Source organism: Corvus brachyrhynchos, unplaced genomic scaffold, assembly GCF_000691975.1.
Source record: "Corvus brachyrhynchos isolate BGI_N302 unplaced genomic scaffold, ASM69197v1 scaffold14, whole genome shotgun sequence".
Classification (NCBI taxonomy): domain Eukaryota; kingdom Metazoa; phylum Chordata; class Aves; order Passeriformes; family Corvidae; genus Corvus; species Corvus brachyrhynchos.
The window spans coordinates 20596758-20619426 of record NW_008239110.1 but is presented as its reverse complement, the minus strand read 5'-3'; the positions used below and the strand labels follow the sequence as shown (position 1 = coordinate 20619426).

The 22669-nt window shown below is 36.1% G+C and overlaps 1 protein-coding gene across 7 annotated transcripts in view; it reads right to left on the bottom strand.

Annotated features, from left to right (window-relative positions):
* ESR1 (estrogen receptor 1) overlaps positions 1-22669 on the bottom strand; it is a 181475-nt gene that overhangs the window by 50779 nt on the left and 108027 nt on the right. For all 7 annotated transcript variants that reach the window (XM_008637882.2, XM_017739475.1, XM_017739476.1 and 4 more), the window contains exon 4: positions 10283-10399. In XM_008637882.2, coding sequence (XP_008636104.1) covers positions 10283-10399 — 117 coding nt within the window. The remainder of the gene's footprint in view (positions 1-10282; positions 10400-22669) is intronic.

Sequence of the window (22669 nt, the reverse complement as noted above, 5' to 3'; positions counted from 1 at the left end):
TACTCATAAATAGATGGGCTGACATAATTCATAAACAAGAAGTTGGGGCTAGAAAAATACTATAAAAACATCAGATAAGGTTAGCAAGTAAATAGAAGGCTAGAAATTACTTGGAAAGGAAGGGAGGACAGAACAACTTCATAAATCACAGAGTTTATTATCGTGAGGCACACTACAGTGAACACTGCATGCAGGTCTGTTCCTCCCAAATTAAAAAGAGATATAAAAATATACAAAAAAGGGATAAGAGAAAAACAGATAAGATGATTTGAAATGTGAAACAACTTTGGTATAAGAGATATCTAAACTGACTATATCTGCTTGGCCTGCAAGCCAGATACAAGACTACAAAATCAGGAATAGCAAAAAGATGAATAAGGTACAAAACACTAAAGCTTCTCTTCTCATACAAGAAGGTTTCAAATGAAAATACCCCATGCAAGGTTCAGGACAGACAAGAAGAGGTTCCCTTTCACACCATGCAGAAACAAAATTGACAGTGTGAATCAAGTAGAAGGTGGTATAGTTAGAAAGCTGTAGGCCAAATGTGATAGAGAACAGAATCAATTAAAGGTTAATAAATATAAGTAGGGCAACATCAGCATTAAGTCTCCATCACATAGATTACTGAAAGATCAGAGTTTTTTTGGCTTTGCTTTTTATTTAGTCCAGGCCTGCCTTGTTAAGTAAATCTAGAATGTGATGAGGATTTTACATAACAGAGGAAAGGTGGCAAATGTAAGCATATTTAGCTGTTTACAAATAAACCAGATGCTAAATAAGAACAATAGTTTTATTTTTAATTCATCTGAAAGTATACCACTGGCTTTTCTTCACCTTAGAACAAAAAAGTGGTGCATTAAGCAAAGCTACACATAACCAGTTTGGAGGAGGATGCCCCCCACAAATTTATTTCTTGTATTTTTATTTTGGGATTTTAAAAAAAATCAACCAACCAACCAACAGTAGCAATTTTACTGCTGGATTTTGTGGAGACTAAATCTGAAAAAAAAGTCAGTAAGAGTATGCATTCCTTCTGCATTACATCACCAGCTTTTATGATAACAGACAAAAAGGTCTCTGAATCTGTAAAAGTATCATATTCATCAGAGATTTATAGAACTTACTATTAACTCTTTACCTAACCCCTAGATGAACAAGCAACATACTTACTCATTTTCTTGGACTAAATAGGAGTGAGGATCTCTCTGAAAAAGTCAAGTGCTCCCAAATCTCCTTCAACTTAATCAAATTTTGTCTCTGTTAAATAGAGGTAATAGTGATGCACAGTCTCTAATTCCAAAAAAGGCAACCCTATCGAGCTACAATTTCATTGCCAAAAGTGCAATGATCCTGTAAGAGTTTTTAAATATGTGAATGCATCAATTTTGATTTAACAGTTCAGCCAATAAAGGGACCTGAATTGTCAAGTGTTATGAAAAACAATATTCTAGCAAAAATTGAAGTATTATGCATCTTGCAAGAGCTCTAAAACAATTTCCATGATTGGAAGAGCCAAGATTTTCAAAGGCAGTTTTATAAAACTTCATATGCAAATTCAGTCAGACTTTCAGACATGGAGACAGGTTTCAAAACTGCTAAGTAATTATAGAATCAAATAATAAGAACCTGATCAGCAATACAATTGCATCTGGACAATAAAATTGCATATGATGCTCCCATGGCAGGGGGGTTGGAACCAGATAATCTTTAAGGTCCTTTCCAACTCAAGAGTCTATGAGTCTATGATTGTGAAAGAAATATTAACCATATGAAATACTTCACTAGTATTTTCCCACGTCTTTAAAACAAAATAAAAAATAAATTTCAGATTGTTAAAACTAAAATTCCTAAGTTAAAAATGGATTGAATGAGCACTGAATCTCAGCCATACAACAGCCATTTTTTTCCTCCCTACTGCTAATAACAAAGTTCCACCTCATACCTTCATATAAAATACTCGAGAATATTTAGAGGAAGAAAAGGGGGAGACCAAATAGAATCAAATTTGCTTGGCTGTGTGTGAACTACAGAATAATGCATTTTAGATTTGAAGATATATGTATAATCTCAAATTCTATTCTAGTTAAATATATTCCCTATGAGCTGCTTTATATAATATTCTTCAATTTCTTTCTTACTAGAAATTTTGCCAATCAACAGTTTGTAGCCACACTTGAAGGGAAGGGAAATCATGGCAGGAAGACGGCTTCTTTTTTTTTTTTTTAATTCAAAAGGGCAGCAAAAAGATACACCTGTGATTGGTTTTGGAAATGGTGATGGATAAATGGTTTACCAGCTAACTTCCCAGTCTGGAACAACCTTTGATCCTGAGGCTCTTTGTCCACACTTCTGCTCCTTGTCAGCAGACCCCAGATAAGAGATATTTGACACTTCTATATACATGCACAGCCTTGTAGCATTAACAGCCTATAATTTTGTCAGTTTGTCAAAAGAGTATTTCAAATGTATTTGGAAACAGCTTCTCTTCTAAACAATGTTGTTGCTCTTCAAGACCAACCTACATCATTGGCATCCTGTTGAAAATTGACAGAGAGAAAGAATTTCTATTTTAGAGAGAAAGAATCTCTAGTGTTTTGTAAAACAAACCCTGCTTGACAATAAAAGACAAAATGTATGTGGTAAATAAAAGATATTATAAATAAGAAGGTGTATGTCAGAGCCGCAGAGTGTCAATTGCCCGGCTGATGATCAGAGCGTTAAGGGAGAATGCACAGAACAGGCCATGGCAGAGATGCCACACAAATCCTTTACACCAGCGTTCGCAAAAGAAGAAACCAGATTTTCCTACAACATAAACCTACATTTCTGAAATTGAAGTTGGGGTTGAAGAGGCCAGAAATTCAAAAGCCTCTCTTCAAATGCCCAAGTACGGGAAGGATTTACTAAACTCTTGGGAGAAGGCCTCTGGGGCTCGGTCCAGGCTCACTTCGGTGTCACTGCTACCACTGGCAAAAGTAAGGGACTGCAGAAGTAAAACAGTGTGAACAAGCCAACAGTTCCCTTACGGACACAAACCCGAGTGTCTAAGCACAACTGGGTTTAGGGTCCAAAGGGTGGAGGCAAGCAAGGCAGCTGTCTTTTAATGGCCTCTTATGGCAACTTCACTTTACAGATAGGCCTCATTAGGCACACCTCTGCTGAATTCAGTAGCTTTATAAAGCTTCATTGGAAATAAAACAGAATCCTACAGCTTCCTTTAAAACCTAAGGTCACTGTAGCTGCTATATGTAAGTAGCATTCAATAATATAATTTCATTCTTGATTTATAACAGATGGAGATTGCTGAAGCTATGACTGTGATGTAGGTTCTAATATTATAATGTATCTCAGCATAATAGTCCTTCCAAAGTGATTTTAAAAACCTTTGAGATTTTGAGAACTTTTCTGCTTGATTCTCTCTACATAAATATATTATTTGGTCACAGAAAAGGAACACCACTTTTGAAATTCAAATTCTATTGCCTAATAAATACTTCTTTTGAATATGATTCAGACAATCAGCCCCTTATTTAATTCTCACTTCTCTTTCAGAAAATGAAACACAAATGTAAATTGTGCTGAAAACCCAGGTGTGTTGACAATTACTTTAAATGAGAAACATTGTCTGAAATCTTCTAAAAAGATTAATCAGAATTTAATGTCTAATCTCAAACACACCTCCCCAAGTGACAGTGCTTAATAGCCTGATTTCTGACAAGGATATCTAGACACTCAGTACTATAAATAAATAATGGTCTGTGCACCTGGATGTTACAGTCTTTTCTACTCCTGAGTGGATGAATGCTGTATGTCTATTTATGTGAGTGGGGTTTTTTTCAAAAAATATCTCTTATCCTTTTCCAAACTGGATCTCTTATCCTTTTCCAAACTCCTCTATAATCAAGACTTCCTTCTCTTGGAGACAGAGGGAGAGAGTAGTCACAGTCAGGGTTTAGATTCAGATATTCAGGTTCAAGTCCTGGCTCTGCTCCCAGTTTGCTCTGTGACCATGTCACATGACATCTCAGTGCCCCAGAACTCCTACCAACTAGAATGCAAATCATAAAACTGGTCTTCCATGTAAACTCTTAAAGACATGGTGACAAAAAACCAGCTGTTAACAGGCAAACAAATGTCATTTGGGGTCTCGACTATTCATAATGCACAGTTTGAGAACCAATGATCTATTAATTAAAGATGAAGGTGTGAGGCATGATTCATCCTAATCTGTATTATTGTATTCAATCTTTTGAAGTCATAGCATGTTTTAAAGAGCATCTGAGGACACGTAGAAGTGAAACAAGAGAAGTTCAATTAATCCATCATTCAAATGAGTCCTTTTCAGTGCTGACACTCCTGATAAAATCATACCAAGTTTTGGTTACATTAAGTATGGCAACCACCCCATTTCTAGACAATATTTACAATGAGCCTATAGACATTTCAGGGATCACAATAAATCCTTTACAGGAGCATTCTCTACCTTTACATCAACCACGATTTGGGAAAGGAAGTCGGTTTAGGACAATCAGTCCAGTGGTATGAATCTCAAAGACAATGAGAAATTTTAATTGCTGCATTTTAAAAATTAGTTAAATTAATTGGGTATTGAAGGTGTTTGGCCTGATACCAGGACTAAGTGTTAGAACTGAACTGCAAGTGTCTAAACCAAGAGAAGAACTGGAATCATACAATCATAGAATCATGAAATGGTCTGGGTTGGAGAGGATCTTAAAGATCTTCTAGTTCCAACCTCCCTGCCATGGGTAAAGACACCTTCCATTAGACCAGGTTGCTCAGAGCCCCATCCAAGCTGGCCTTGAGCACTTCCAGGGATGGGGCAATGTGTCTGAGCAACCTGTTCCAGTGTCACACCACCACCTTAAGAGTAAAGAATATCTTCCTAATGTCTCATCCAAACCTACCCTCTTCCAGTTTGAAGCCATTACCCCTTGTCCTACCACTAAATTATCTTGTAAAAAGTCCCTCTTGAGCTTGCTTATAGCTCTAGTACTCTAGGAATTACTCAAGTAATGAAAAAAGTATTAAAAGGCCAAGTGAATGTAAACAAATATACAACTATAATCAGCTTTACCATCTCAAATAAGTGTTCAAGAATTATACATTAAAAAATTCTGCAGTATTATTTTTTATACATATCCAGTTATAGCATATAATTAAGTATAAGAAAATTTGTCCCATTCTGTCCCATTTCCACCTGACTGCAAAAGGTCTTAACCGTGTAAAATTTCACCGTTGAACCTGCTTTGAGCAGGTGGCTCAACAAAAGACATCCTAGAGTTCCTTCTAGCACAGATCATTTTGTGAAGTGGAAGAGCAAGATAAAGCATTTTTGGCAAAGATGTTCACAACAATGGTCTCTCTTTCTAACTTTGGGGGCAGAACACAAGAATATTATATTTTGGTACAATTCAATGGCAGTGATCTACTTTGTATGTTTGCAAAGAGGAGAAAGAAACATTTCACTAAAAATCTGATTTCATTTCCACCTTTTCTCCCAGAAAACTGCTGTAAACTCACAAAATTTTACTTCAAATATACATGAGTACATGATTTCAGCCCAACAATTACAACTTTAAAAAGTTCATTTCCTCATACATTTATCAGGCCCCACCTACACAGTTATTTGGCTGAGTACAGAACAGTATGTCTAATAGGTATCATTGAGGTTCTCCTTGAACAAACCTGACTCATTCCACATCCACAATCCATTTTCCTTCTTTCACTAATTTCTCTTTTAAATAAAATATTTCATTAAAAGATAATTATATGAAAATGTAGAAGGCCTTGAGCCTGTCCAGTGGTTGAATCAGACATCAATTTACTTCTACTTTGGTAAATGATTTTAATAACTGTCTAGCCTCTTTACATGAATAAATATAGAATTCAGCAAGGAGGCACAGCTCCCTCCATTTAAAGACAAAAATCAGCAAGGTCCTGCTCTGAGAGGACGGAAAATTTGTTTATTCATTTTCCCTGTAAAAATGTATCTTAAACTTCAGCAAGACTGTCACAGTGAACCAAACTGGATTAGACCTGGGTAACTAGTTCATAAGAATGTAAGAGGAAAACTGGAGCCTGGAGACTCCAATCTATAGGAGTTAATGAAAGTTTCTACAGTCAAATGTCATGTGGTTTTAGCACCCTGTTACAGCCAGCACAGAGTTTCACCCCCTTGGCTGTACTGCAGTAATTTCTGAAGTGTTCTCAGATACTTTGTGAGAGTAACACTGAAGGATGTAGGCTACAAATGTGCTGTAACACTGTAATTTCATTACCACAACAAAGTACACGGAATCTTCTCTCAACAGCATGAGATTTCAGGCTGTTCAAACCCCATGTCATATACATAATCACCATCTGGACCTAGCACATGAGCACTCAAATCCTTAATGGCCACATCTCCTATGATTTGATGTTGGGAAGCCATCAGCATTCGACAATTGAAAGAATTATGTAGGTGTCAGGGTGGTTAAACATGGCAAAATATCAGGTAAATAATGGATTTTTCATTAAGATTCTGGCATTTAACATTATGGCAATTTTTTGCCATAGCCATGAATTCCACTAACATCCTGTTGCTCTGATCCCACACAGCACTTAATGATAAATCTGTCTTGTCACTACATTGAATGTAGCACACTAATAACTAGAAACCTCATTCACTTACCACACTATAAAAATAATTAATAAAAAGCAATAAAGCAAGGTGCTTTTACTTTCATAAAATCAGGGTTTTTGGAGCCAAGTCATCAGAAAACCTTTAAAACACTGGAGAAAGGGAAAACTAGGTCTGTATTGGAGCAGAGATCACCTGCACCTTACATATGGTTGGAGCTTCAGGGTTGCAACTGCTGTAACAACTCCACTTGGAAGCTGGGACTCTCCATCATATGAAAGTAAGTTGAAGTACACTTCTCCAAACCAGACTAGAAGCAACCTTCAAGGCATCAGTGGATTGTAAACAAAAACAAGGCTACTCTCCCCTGCTACAGAACAGAAATAAGAGGGAGGAACAGAAATAAGAGGGACATGACAAGAATCTTATTTAATGTGTCCACTTCACGTACAAACGGGGGAGCACAGACTAAATAATAACATATAATTTTAAGGTCCTTTGGGTTTATTCAGAAAGAGAGAATGAAGCATTTGGACAAGATATAACAGCTGTAAATTACACCTCAGATGGCAACTGCATCAGCAGAGAGTCTCACAGTCTAATTGTCTCTTGAAGCAGCACAGTAACAGATGCAGAAGGAAGCACTTGCAAACACAAGAGGAGAGAAAGAAAATAACTCTTCAGTACTGAAAGAAGTCTTTAAAAGACACAAGAACAGGGAAAAAAAAAAATCAATAAAATTTCCACAGGAACTCATAAGAGGAACTCATAAGTAAATGTTCCTACGATACAGTTCAAGGGCCACTTGAACACTGCATTTTTTTCTAACTAAAGCCTCAAAAACATGTTTTGCTTGTGTCCACTCTACTAAAAATAATACATATGAACTTTTTCATGCTACATTAAGTGACCTTCTGTGAGGAAAACCTCAGCAACCATATTCTATATCCTATGTTACTCTATATTCTATGTTTAGAATTAACCAGAGACATTTAATGAAGATTTTATATACCTTTCCCAATATTTACTGAAAGTCAATATTTAATATCAATTATTACTTGTATCACTTAAATGGCAGATAAAAGTCAGAAGTTGGGAACTTTTAGTTTATTGAGAAACCTCAGCTAATTTAGTGGAGAAGAAAAACCTGAGATTACTTTTAGGGGAAAGAAAGATGTTTTCCACTGTATCTGAAAGTTGTATCATCATAAGCAAACTGTGGAGATAGAGATAAAAGTGAGATTAAGACACAAATGAATATTCAAGTGTATGATAGAAATGCCTTAAAAAAGGCAAATCCTTCAACATGAAAATTAGGAGATTATTTAAACTAAAAGATCCAATCACAAGAACTAGGAATTATTAGAGAACAATGTGAACCTTGAGCTGACCACAGAGCTACATCATTTAAGTATGTTGAAGAAAAGTTCTATTATATCTATTAAAAGAAAATCTTCATAGCTCTCCTCAGAAAAAATGAGAAAAAAAACCAACAAACTTTTAAACATTGTGACTTAAAAGTTAACCAGATGGCATAGCAAGAATATTCACTTAACCTTTATCTTCATCTGAGAGAAATGTGACAATTATAAGGGTCTAGATTTAGAAGAAAGTTTTTTCTTCCCCCCCATATCTATGTGGACAGTAGGGGATTAGTAATGACTCCAGAAGAACTTTGAATGTTTTACTTCATCTACATTAATTTCACCTTCCCTGAAGTCATCTGCAGGCATGACAGATTTATTACTTGTAACTGAGGGATCTTGAGATTTTTTTCCAAGACTTCATAAAATAATATTTTAAAACTCTTGCCTATGAACCAGTGATGGACTTCATGCATTATTAGTAGTATTATAAGAGCAGATACAATTTATGCCGATCCTGATCTTCTTCTTTGTAAACTGTGAGTTTAGTTTCTTAAAAAAACCCAAACAACATCAAAAAAAAACCAACTAAAACAACCACAAAACTGTTTTTGAACTGCCAGTTCCTGCAGTCACTATAGAAATCTTACAACATTTTAAAAGGAAAGGATGAAATCCAGAGGAGTTTTTTCAAGTGAGAACCACTGTATGAAATAAAGATTCCAGACATTTATATTTGTAAGAAAATTTCGGCAGAATTACAGTATTTCTTTTGGACTACTTTAATCTACAAAATGCTAGTTGAGAAATCTTTACAATTTTTATGAGAGTAAAGCAGTTACGTATAGAATAGTCAGAAACCTATTAGAACCTGCATCTTAGAGAAGAGAGATGAAAAACATAAAACTGGTATAGTGCATTATTAATTAAATATGTGTAAGCACAATTGGATGTAAATGTGCCAAATGAAAAATGTAATGCCATCAACATAATGCATAATTATAAATCCTAGCTATGATCTGCCATATGTCAAAGCTAAATCTGCATGGCATATTCATATATGGGATTCTCTGGTTTTAGTTTGCCTTACCTGAAGTTCTAACTTCTCTGGATCATAGCTGTGACATTAACTACATACACTTTGAAGAGTTCTAGCCACATAAACCAGGATGTTCAGATCAATAAACAAAATCTCATTAAAAAAATCAACTACTGTCTTAACTTCTAGAAGCAAAAGGAGATTTTATATCTTCCTCCTGCTTGCATCCCAAAACTGAGATGAACAAAATCAGTCTCAGCTCTTTCCTAATCCTTGAGTTGAGAAAAATGCAGATCCAACCTCAAAGTGGAGCAACTGACCGGTTTTCCTTTAGTCTTTCCTTTTTTCTCCTAAGATTTCCAGACTTGGCCTACCTTTGCTGGACTTAAACATGATCCTTTGTTGTGGAAAGGACAAATGTGATGAGCTACGCTTCTCTCATGCTCCAGACTTTCTGTGGCATAAGTAAGCGTTAGGTGTGCCAAAGAAAGAGACAACCAGTCTGTAATCTAAACTAGCTGGTTTACACAAAAAAGACATGGGATCTAATCCTTTCTCTGAGCACTTACTAGTTTGCTAAATTTTTCCTGTAGATATAGGTTTCCATAGAGCTACTTATTACTCTCTATTAATAAAAGCAATCTGAAATTTTTAGCAGGCTACAAGAAGACATCGTTATTACACATGTTCCAGGAAAGTGGCATTTATCTCAGTTCTTATAAAATGAGTAAGCCTTTAATACTGTTGGATGAAATTAATTCACATCTAACATATGTGTACAGTTCCAAAACAGAGGAATTAGCTTTCACTTCCAGGTTTCACAGAACAAGAATTACAAATCCAGAAGTTTATTTAAATGAATATGGACTGATTTGAGACTACCAATGTTCGTCACACTGAACTGCAAAAGGCTGCAAAATCTTGGGTTAAATTTCGTTCACCAGGATCCGAAGCCTGAGAGACCAAAAATACTGAGTTAAAAATAGTAAGAGAGGAATTCTAATTCTATTGAAATCAATGTTCCTGTTATTTTTGATGCAAATTTGGACAAGATAACATGATATTTGGGAGTTTTTCATTTTTTATTTAATAAAATAATTTTTATTTAATACACTTCAGCTCAATAAAATCAGTGGCTTCCTTCTTTAGTTAGAAACCATATCGGCTACCTGAGGAAGTTAAAAGGCAGGAAGGCAGACAACAATGCTAAAGATTTGTTGATGGCTGTGTACATACCACCTTTCATCATTCCCACTTCATAGCATTTTCTCAGTCGGCAGGCCTGGCAACTCTTCCTTCTGTTCTTGTCAATGGTGCACTGGTTAGTAGCAGGACACATGTAGTCATTGTGCCCTGTAAAACCAGAGGGAAAGTAAGGACATAGTTATACACAGACATAACAAAAATTACTATAACATCTTGGGAAAAAAAGTAGTGTTACCATCATAACCTCTCATAAAAATGTTGATACAGATTTTGAAACTAACATCTCCATGCCACACATTTATTTGCAAGTTCTTTGAATAAAAACTTCTGTAGACTGATTAAAATAGTGAACAACTAAAGTAGCCACAAAAGAGGATAGATTAATATGAACAAGTGCCCTGACTTCCTTGCTCTTAGGCTGAGAAATACAATGCCATCTGGTTTTGTGTGCCTGTGCTGATGTTTAACCAATAGACTGCATAAAATGAGGTTTACAAAATTAAAAAGGTCTATGCACAAAAGATTTTATCTACCACAGTCTGGGGCAGTTAAGAAATAAACAACAACATAAAAAAGAAGCAACAATGCTCAAATGATTGATTGTACCTCAGGGATAAATCAGTTGCTAATCCCAGCTGCAAATCTATTGATATGTGCAAAAACCTTTTGACATGACAAATTCTAAAATTACCACATGCTGAAACCAAGCTTGTTACTGGTATCTTCTCCTTCAGAGCTCATCTTCCTCGTTTACTACTCTCTACATCTCAATTCTCGTAACAAGTATTCTTAGCATACCATTTTTGTTACCGCCAAAAAGCCTCTATTCCAATTTGCTCTTAAAAAATGAGTGCTTAAATCTGCTATAAAATTATTTTCCAACCATTGACAAAGGTTAGCAAGGATGAAAAAGTCTCTTCAGAATTATCTCATTGGTGCTCTGTATTCATGTGAACACAGCTAAGGTACAGTACACACATGCAAAAAAAAAAAAAGAAGTTACTGCAGAACTGTTTGTTCTTTCTTTGAGGTCAAGGGATCAGCTTGAGGTAAAGTAGGGTGGAGGTTAGACAGAAGCCTTGGTCTCATCAAATTATCTATCCTTGACTACAAATTAGAAAATAGAGTAAAAATTACTATCAGATTACACCGGAACATCTGCTCTCTAATGCTGCATAACTGGGATCTCATCAAAATAAGTAGCCAAACTGTAAACTTGTTAATAGGGAGACAGATGACTATGCACTGTCTCAAATGCAGAGAATTATTATTTTTTCGGTCTACTCGACAGAACAACATAATACTGGAAAAGTCTGTATCCACATGCTTTGCTCCAGCACTGCGGTAAAAAGGTACAACTGAGCCACCACCTCAACCCACCGTGAGAGAACACTTTAATTTTCAGTTCCTCTGGTAGAATACAGACTGTTCTGTATCTGATTCAAAACCTTTCACATGTAAGGAAACAAAAAAAATCAAGTCAGAAAGAAAACAGCCTCCACCATGTATGCAGTATCTACAGGGAAAAGGACCAGGAAAAGAAAGTCATATTTTTAACAAAACACACTTATATTGAGTCACACTAAGCAGCAGTGGAATATCGTAGCACCTGGCCTCAACCACCTGGCTTGTTTCATTAGCCAACTTTGGAAATTGCATAAGATAAAGATGGAAAACCTTAATTACTCTTTTTTAAAAACAAAGGAATACTTTGAAAGAATAGCTAATCTTCTTCTTCATGAAGTTAAAAGTTAAATTCACAGGGTGAATGAGTGTAGGCTTTGAAATCAGCTGATAATTCAGAACATCATTTAGGTCTCTCTAAAATAAGCAGATAAATGTTACCACTTAGGTCGAAACTGAGAACATGCTTACCACCTTTGCTGAACTGGCTGACATTCATAATATTCAAAGGTAAAAAAAAAAGAAAGATGACAGAGGTGACTATATGCAAAACCCAAAAATCAAGTGGAATCAGTATCATTAGGGCAGCCATCCTGGTTTTGCTGTGCTTATGTGAGTGATAACCTTCTCCTTGGCTCTGAATCTGTATTTCCTTGTGCAAACTGCAAGTGCTTGGAAATAAGCACTTGACTTGTAGAATAGTAGGTAAAATAATCCTATTTGTAATAGAGCTACAGTTCCTACATTCATATGGTAATATTTTTCCTTTTGAAGAGTTTTATCATGAATTTGCCATTTAAATGTTACCATAATTATTCTCTTTTCATGCACATGATCTGCACCTTCAACAAGACACTGGTCATTCAAAGTGCTTGATAGACTTCACAGAATAAAGAATGTAAAATTTGCCTTCAAAAAGAAAGAAAGATCTGTGTGTGAGGGGCATTCTTCAGATTATGAGTGTCATAGTAACATCATTGTTTAGCCTTTCACAATTCCTGTTAATCTAGGAAAAAGATAATGCATTTATTATTTCTCTTAATTTTTGGTTTAGTTTGACCAACATGCCTTCAGGAGATGGGAGAATACGTAAGCAACCAGCAGAAAATGTTTGATAATTTGAGTATACAGTAAAAACTATTATCAAATTAATCAGGAAAGAAGAAAGAAATGAAAGGAAGAAGGAAGTCAGAAACCTTTCCTCCTTGTCCACAATACTATCAGATTTCAAGCATTTAGCTGCTAGAAGTGAAAAAAGAAGTTTCCTTTGCAAGGCACAGACACAGACTAAGGCAGTCTAGCTTGGGGTGACATGGAAGAGAAAAGGCTGAAAAACACAATTAAGGAATAGGTAATATACAAAACCAAGTTTTACTTTAAAGTGAAATAGTATAGAACTCAGTAACCTTGATGTAAGCTGAATTGTCTTTTAGCTATTTGACCTTTTATCTAATGCTTAAAGCTCATCTCTTGGCTAAGGTGATTCCAATCAATCTGACCTACTAGAAGGGATTTCTGAAATGGGACACATCAACAGGTGCCCAGCTGCCCTGCCTTTTATTTTCATGATATCCAAAGCATAATACATGCTAGAAGAGAGGGTAAGTAGGCCACTTGAGAGTTGATATCACAGAAATACCACGAGGAAGAAATGTCTTCAGTGATCACTGATACTTGCAGAGGGAAGCAGACGTCACTTGGATGCTGTGATCTTATTGAGGCTTTTTAAAAATAAATTATCAGACAACCTGCACAAAATTAAAGGCAGTGAATTTAACAGGGTGAATCCCCTAGTTTTAATCCCCCATATGTATGACTTGCACCATCATGAGCTACCATGGAAGAGTCTATTTGAGCTATTGGAGGAACTTGGGGAGGGGTGGTCTGTTTTTCTTATTGCAACTCATGAATTGCACATTTTAAAACAGTAAAAATAAAACTAAGTATTTTTATAGCACATCAGGATATGCTAAGGTCTCTCCAGAATGGGGTGCAAAAATCAGACCCTTTTCTCATAGCACTAACTTTAGATGTGACATTCTGCACGATAATGACCAACAGCGGAGGGGAGGAGGATGAAGATGCCTAAACTGATGTCGTTGAATTGACTCATCATGCATTTTGAACAAAGCCAATAATAATTATTATCCTTTTACTACTATATGCTTTTCCTTTCATTATTCTCTTATTTTCAATCTTCATGTCACATATTTCCTAAACTGCTCTTTATCTATCTGAATAAGGTTAGCCATTACCTCTGGAAGCACCAGATCCTTCTATGATCTGACAGTGATATCAGCAAAATTTTCATACGTCAGCTAGGATGAAAGGAAGGAAAAGAAGGCTAAACTGCAGACTTTATCCACACCTTAAGGTGCCAAACAAGACTGGAGATTAAAAGCAAAACCTTGGAAAGAATTACCTAAAAACAAAAAGAAAAAAGAAAAGCACTTGGACATTACGTTGGCTAACCTAGTAAAAACAAATGTTGAATGTAGAAGAAAAAGTAACACCTTTTTTAAGTTAAAGTGCCCCAATAAAACTGCACTGATTGGTTTTAAAATATCACTTTTTCCTAAGAGGTTCACAGAAGAACAGAAGGTTATGTCTAAATCTTTTATAAGCATGGACACTCAAATTCACAGCTTAATTACCCTCAGACAAGGTCTTTGAATTTGGAATTTGGGTTCTCTTAGCAACTACTCAGAATGGCTGAGAAGATTAATCTTCTTCCTGGTTTTAAACAAGCAAAACTTTAGTACATGTGGCAGTAAAGAAAAGGGCCTAGAAGGCTGTAAAACATACTTCATTTCCATCCAGTGAGGAAGTCCTCTTTTTCTGCATACCTCAGAAAGAAAGATTATGAGATATCCTGAGTTAGAAGGGACCTGCAAGAATCATCAAGTCCAGCTTCTGGCCCTGCACAGGACAGTCCCAACTATCACACCATGACCCTGAGAGCATTGACACAGATTAATCACAGAACCACTGAAGCTTCCCAGTTTACTTGAGCTGACATGGGAAGGGGTAGAATTCTACTAAAGAAAACTCCCACAACTATTATAAAGAGCCTAAGAAGCTAGTGAGAAAGGAGGAAAGATTAAAATTTATATACTCTGTGTTATGTCTTTCAGCTGTGTCATGGAGCTCCCAGACTGTGTCTGCCTTCTAGTGGAATCTTCTTGTCTTCCCTTACGTGTAACTGTAACAGCTCACATGAGCAGGTAATTCCAGCCAAATGATTATGATACCAACCTTTTCTTAAACCTTTCCATATATCAACAGGAAAAATGAAGAAAGAAGGAGAATGGGCACTGCATGAGGGCACCAAACCTGCTCCCATCTCACCATTATAATAATGCATTAATTTATATATTGAGAAAGGGTGACATATTGAATAAAAGCCACTATTTAACTTTATAAATCTACAACCATAAAATTGTATTTTCTACTCAAGCAAATAATTTTGAAGTTTTTATTATTGTCCTTATCTTGTAATTTAATTTGGTGTTTCATCTACTATTTCAGGATTATGATACCATGTACATAGTCTACTTCTACCCCAATCCAATTTTTCTAATTTTAGAAAAGGTAACAAAATAGAAAGTATATTTTTTCCTCATGAAAAATAAAAACAGACAAAAATACTCATCCAATCACACAAAATCTGGCAAGGAGTACAACATCAAGTTTCTGTTTCCCTAGCTGATAAATCACAATTGTTTTAAGTCCTTGGCACATGATTAAAACAACAGCTGTGTTAAAGGGAAAAACTCCCACAACGTATTACTCACAACCATTTCAATATGATCTCTCCAGAGACAAAAAGCATTTTCAGAGAGAGCTATAGGCATGTCATGGCCATCTTATTCCCATAGACTTTGAATGAAACTCTTGTATTTTTAGCTTCCCAGTTTATTTGAGCTAAAATGGGAAGGGATAGAAATCCACTAAAAAAAACTCCCACAACTATTATAAAGAGCCTAAGAAGCAAAAAATATTGCAAATTGCTCTTGTGTACTCAAAATACTATCAATTGTTATCAACAAAAAAATTAATGTAACTCCCTATTTTTATTCCAGATATAACACCAGGTTTGGATCTTCAGTATCTGAATGGTTCTTGCTATCATACATTTTTCAAGGACCTGTAATGTAGTTATCCTCACAGTACCCTTGGAAGGAAATTGTTGGTATTTTTATTTTACTGGCAGGAGGAGGGGAGCAATAAAGGATTCTCACTGCACAGAGCATGCAGTGGACATGGGCATCTCTAAGCACCGTGAGTCTTCTGCACTGAAGTCTGTGAAACTGAAACCTCAGTAGAGGTGACAGCTGGCTTGCTAAATTATTACACTACTCTTTGACTCCAGTATTTTGACCAAAAAAAAGACCATTTTCTTCCCATGTACCGCTTTCTGCTGCAAAGCCAAATCTAGTTATATTCTTCTTTAATTTACTGATCTATATCTGTGATCCTTGGTTTGCTCCCTCATACCCTAACATCATCCATACTCTGTAGTATAAAGAGTCATCCATTTTATAATCAGAAGGGTCAACCAAGGTATCTTAGTCTCTTGTTCTGCAAATCTCTAGCCCCATTTTAGAGTGGTAATAGCTGTTTTACCTGTCACACTCTCTAAAAGCAAGTTGGAACAGTTTAGCACTTTCCTGCAGGACAAAAATTTTATGTTCTCTTGTAGTTTTTAAATGCAAAGTGCTTTTTTTTCCTCATCAGAATATTTTGAATTGCTGACAAGCTCAGTCCTCAGCTAGGAATAATGTGAGTCTTCAGATGAAATATTCATTAAACACTTGCAACATGTAATACTGTTTAAATTTTTGTTGTTTTTGCTTGATATGGCACAACAGTCATATTCCAGAGGAAGTAAAACAACATTAACTGTGATAATGCAGGATACATTAAGAGCAGCTTCTAAAAGCCAGGTATTCTGTCTAGGAAGTGGGAAGAGCTTTGGATTTGGCAGACGAAACACGAATGACCATTTATAAAATCAGATAACAGTCAGTTCTCTACTCCCTGGCAATGTGTGTTGCCTAGCTTCAGAAAGCTTTTCAATATTGCCTAGATTGACACGTCGTACATCAGCTAGGAAAATATAGTTCAGATGATTTCAGAAAGTCAGTCTCAGGGAAGAGCTATCAGAGTTCACGGCTGCAATGGAAGCTGACATTGAATGAGGCTCCATAGTGTCTGTCCCGAATCCAGTTATACGTAGTGTTTTCCTCTCTAATAGGTAATGATCTGGAGTATTTCTTTTATTAATTGTTATTCATTTGTAGATGACATTTTTATGTGTTAGAAGGACAGAGGAAAGGCCAGACTACTCTGCTAGCCAGTCTGAAATAAATGGCAGAAGTGTACGGAATAAGAATTCCAAATCACCTTGGCAAACTGGAGGTAGCACACAGGAAAACATCAGCACAAAAGTCCAAAGTACAAAGGACTGGTAGTAATCTCTGCATTAAAATAGGAGTAATCATATGCACAAAACAATAAGGAAAATAAGTTGTTTCTTCTCCAGAAAAGCATGCCTGAATTTATTCTGCATCACACATTGATTATGAGGATCATGTTTTTGTAAATAAAGCAAACATTACGGTTTGGTGGATATAGACAAATACCGTGTGATGGATGGGCTTGTCAGGTAATCCTACCGCTCTGTTCAGTACTTGTTAAACACCATATTGAAGGAAATCATGCTTCAAGAAAAAAAGAGAACAGTAAAAAGTGGAGAACCTCCAAAGCAGAGCAACTAGAAGTGGAGAAAACAAGACATATGAGAAAATGTTGAATAAACCATGTTTCTTCAGGTTAGGTAAAACAGAATAATTTTTATTTCAAGTGTGAGAGCAGTCTTCCATGCTTTAAAGGTTGTTGCAGAAAGAAAGAGAACAAATTTTTTTGTAGCATGATTTGCAGGAAAATAAGTGATGACCTTAACCTGCAGGCAGGAAGATTCAAATTTCCTAGTAGCCTTCAAAGATAAGGAGAATAAAACACTGGATCAAGTCACAGGTTTTAAGAAGCAGTTCAATAAACATATATAAGGAATTGGTAGAAGTTGATCCTATCACAGGACAGAAAGATTAACTAGAGCTCAAGGTCCATTGCAGCCCTGTGATTTATTTGGGCCATGAAAAATAAGAAAGTATCCTGGATACAAACATCTTAAGCCACTATCACACCCATGCTGAATGCAGTACTTAAAATTTGCTAGAAATGTACTGCATTCAAAATTGCCTTACTAGGAAAAAAGAGATATTGACTCTTGCCTTTCAAAAGCACTCAAATTTCTGAAACAAGATCACCATCAATTAGACTGCTGAAATTAAAAATATATGTTAGAGCATGCAATCAGAGCAAAAAAAATGCAATCAGAGCATGTGTTTAACTTGAGGGACACTGGAGAAAAACTACTAAACACACAAAAATAAATCAAAAGAAGTTTCAGAAGAACCTGGCTGACCACCAGTAGTTAGAGCAGTCTCAATGACAGCTAAACCCAGGCAAACTTTTCAAATCCACATTTTCTAGCCTTCAAACTTCCAACAGCCATCTCCAACTGGAACCATGTGTTTTTCACTCTGAGACCAGATGTCCATCTGCAGCTCCCTGTTGATTGGCTGTGATTACCTCTGCTAGTCTCACTGAGGTTCATGTTCTGCAGTTTGGCTGACAGCTCATAGTACCAGTGTACAAGCAGTCTTATTAGGGAGTTTCTGCCTTCTTGGCTGCAGGATCTGAGCTGTTATAAAACAGATTACAAAAATACCATCAAAACAGAAGACAAGAATGGAAAATTAAAGGGGAGATCTCAGAAACCTCCCAAATTGATACTGTTGCAATTGCTGCACTTCACCATTACCTAAACACTCACTTACTAGCATGTTTTACCAGTAAAATGCTCTCAAAGATGAAAATACATATACATTACCACCCCTCTCAGCATTACATACTTTCAACAAAGTACAGCTCTATCGCAGTGAAGTTAAAACAATTGATAATACTCAAAGTCTACTGCCAAAACCCTTGTACTTGATGGTCAGAAGGCATAACTGTTAATTAAAATCCAGGTTCAAGCCACACAATCAAAATACTTCCCAGCTTCAAGAATTCCTGCACTTCAGAGACCTTTATATCTCTGTGATCAGGACACTAAAGGCAGGCCTCTGGAATTCCTCAGCTATTCATCCATCCTCAGAAGCCAACCTATTCTGGTAATGCCTCCCATCATGGAGCAATTGTTAACTAACTATATGTGAAATATCCCAGATATGAACTAAAGCTGTGAACAAAAGCAGAGAAGATGCACCTGAAAAACATCAGAAGGGCATACAAAGAGGAAATAGAATTGGGGATTTATAAAATGCTGCAGCAGTTCTGGGATCAAGATACCCTCTAATGTAAGGATTTACCCCGGTTTGTTCTGAATCCCTTGTGGTCCCTCAGGGTTTGCAGACACCCATATGTAGGCATTTTCTGGATGCTTGTCAGAGGTGGTATGAGTAATTCTTTCCTGTCTCATAAGGCTTGGTGGCTATCCAAAAAACAAGGGAATTAGAAGGGTGAAAGAATGTGTGAGTCACAAGGGGATTTTTAATTTGTAAACGGCACTTGTAAGGCTCATGTTGAAATACATCATCCAATTCTGACATCCAAATTTTAGAGAGGCTGTTATGGGTGTGCGGGAAGGAGTAAAGGTGCAAAGATAATGGACTCAGAAGATAGAAAGATATACAGCAGGAGACTGAAACCTTTTAGTTCACTTAAGATATCAAGGTGATTTGATTGACTTGATAACAACTTATAAGAACTTTCCACAGGAGAAAGACAGTAGTTTCTAAGACTGGTTCATGGAAGTGATGCAAAAGCCAATGTAACACACCTTAGAAAGGTAAATTTTTAGTATATGAGAAGACAAATCAGAATAAACCATCATTGTAAGAAAACTCTTGAGCCCATAGATCATGTCTGGGCACCTTCTAAAATATTTACCTCCATCAAGTTACTGGGCTGTGTAGATGGATAGCATATAAAGTTTATATCGAGAGAAGAACAGAACTACAGATCTAATGGCCCTTCTTGGTCTTAAAATTGTTAAGTATTTTAGTAGAGAAGTACAGTGTGCTGTGCTGTGGCTCCTTGTCATGCTTCTGAAATGAACTCCCTTGACCAAAGTACACTCCTGAAGACTACATATGCTGGGTGAAGAGTAAAGCACTGTCACCAAGCAACATGGGATTCTTGGTGTCCTGTGACGTTCCTCTCCCATGAAAGATTGTACTTTAATATCACTCTGCACTGAGATTTCTCAAAACAAGGTCCCAAATCACTTTTGGGACATAGACTAACAAAACAGACTGACATAGTTTCAGGAGGCAGTTGAGGTTTTCCACAAACCATCTGTTGTTTAAACAAAACTGAAAAGTTGCACATATTGAGACAGTTTCTAATTCAGATTACTTTTCAAGCTTTAACTTCTTGACAACAAAGGAAAACACCTTAGCATTTAAAACTCACAAAATATCACCAGGAACATTCCAGATCCCCTGGATAAAAATGAAACTATTTACTGTCACCTCAGGTAAGCTCCAATGCAGATGTGAGTTTTCACAAAATTTCAGTATATACTTATACAGGTAAATATAGATACTTCAGATATCACTGAGAGTAACAGAGGAAACTGATTACCACATACAGCTTGTTTGTGTCTGTCCTTACTTTTTCCTGTGGTTCTATTAAGAACAAGATAGAATACTTGACTACAGTCTAGCAGGGACATCAAGGTTCATTACAGCAATTCTCTGATGAGAAGTACAGAGATGATCATCTCTGCATCTATACACATATATGAGAAATACAGGTTAGCAAAGAACAAAGTAGCGCAGTTATCTTTGCTGAAACAACAAAAATCTTTCCTTAAAGCATTTTGGTTTATTTTTGTTCATACTAAGAAGTTCTGTGAACCTCAACAGTGTTTAATCATATGATTGGCAGGAAATTTTTCCCATTTATTTTAGGAATGCAGAGCATATATACAATGCAGTATACATAAGAAGTCAAAAATATATACAATAATATTTAGTCCACATATTCTTCTATAAATACACCTGCATTCATTCCTAACTACCTGATCACTACATATTTAAAATTATTATCATCTGCAGGTACATGCGTGTTTTTGCATCTATTCTCAATCTAAAAATTACTTTCATTTTCATCAATTGGACACATGTTCAATGAGAACATGTACTTGCTGAAATAGAGATCTCTTCCAAATCCAGTAGAAAATTCAAAAATTACCTTAGTTCATCATGACTGGGTACCTATGACTTTAAACATTCTTCAGCAGATTTTCATGCCATCTGTGATCAAATGATCACAATTCTCTCATAAGTACTCATGTCCTCGAATTATTTTTTTATATTTGTGGATGTCATTTTTTATGATAACTTAATCTCAAAAGAGGTGGATCAACTGGAGAAAGTACAGAGGAGTTTAACAAATGGGATCAGAAGTCTAGAAAGCATGCTCTACTGAAAGAACTTGGTTTGTTTAGTCTAAAAAAGAGAAGACTGAAAAAAGATATGATAACAGTCTTCAACTATGTGAAAGGTTGTTGTAATAAGCCCTCGTCGTGCCCACAGGGGATAGGGCAAGAAGCAAGGAGCTTAAATTAGAGCAAATGTGACTTACAGGTCATGAAAGACATTTTATGGGGTACTGGAAACTTAAGCTTTAAGATTTAAAAGCTTACCTACTTAAAAATTACCTTAAATATATATACGTAGCAAGAAGCGAGTTTACTAACTAGCCTTTAGCATAGCACAAATAGATAACAGATCCACTGTGGTGGACCACAACATTTGTCCATGAGGAGGCCAGGGCAAAACCACCAAGTGCTGACAGCACAAGCTCAGTAAACAGATTCATTTCTTCTTCCACAATGGCCAAAAGCTGAAGATCTGTGCTGTACAATTACTTGACAACTCTTGCTTAAAGCTATTTCAATTTCCACTTTGTTGTGACTCAGTTCAGTTCAAGCACAAGGACATAATTTCAAAAGTCTAAGAATAATCCTGATTTGGTCAGGGGAAGTGAAAAGGAAAAATAACAAAAAAACCCACAATAAGGGAGCTGTTCTGACGTTGCAAGTTAAAGTAAATCACTCTGATGTGAAGAAAAAAGCATTTCACCCTTCCTCCATTCAGTGTTGCTTATTACTGACCTCTGGTTTTAACCACTTACTCTTTTAAAAATCATTTTAGTGTGTCTGGACAAACAGAAATACGACTAACTATTGACTAATCATCAACATTCAAATAATTCCATCAATGTCTACCCTTCAGCCAGTCTTTTACTTTTTCTCTTCAAGGCAGGGAAAATTCTGAGCTGAATGCTGGAAGTATTATTTAACTCACCTCAGTGCTAGTCATGCAACATAACAGGCAAAAATCACACCTTGTGATATGAGGTAAAACTGTTCCATACTATGTTTACTTCAGTAAAAGAAGCAACAGAAATTTTTGTGCCTATGTATCACCCGGAGATTTTAAAAACTATAGAAACCTAAATAAAGCACAGCACTTTACAAGTTTTCTGTTGAAAAGGAAGAAATCTGTTTTATTTTCTTCTCTAAAACTTAGATACTGAACAGTACCTGTATTTTCAGTAGAATTATAGTTACTTCTTACTCAGTTTCAAAGATGTTGAACAAAGCAAAAAAACCCATCTATTCCACAAAGTGACAGGCATTTAAATAATCATCTCTGTCACAGTAACTAACACTGTTTTTGTTAGATGCCCTTTACTCCACTAGCCTTTTTAACTATGACAAGACTGTGAACTAAACCATTCTGTGTGCAGTTCAAAGCCCTGCTTTGTTGACAGACACAAATAATATTTCATCAAGGAAATATTCCTTTTCAATACTCGCTCTCAAAAGACATCTGACATCTTTAAGGAGTTGAGATTTGGATTGAACCATCT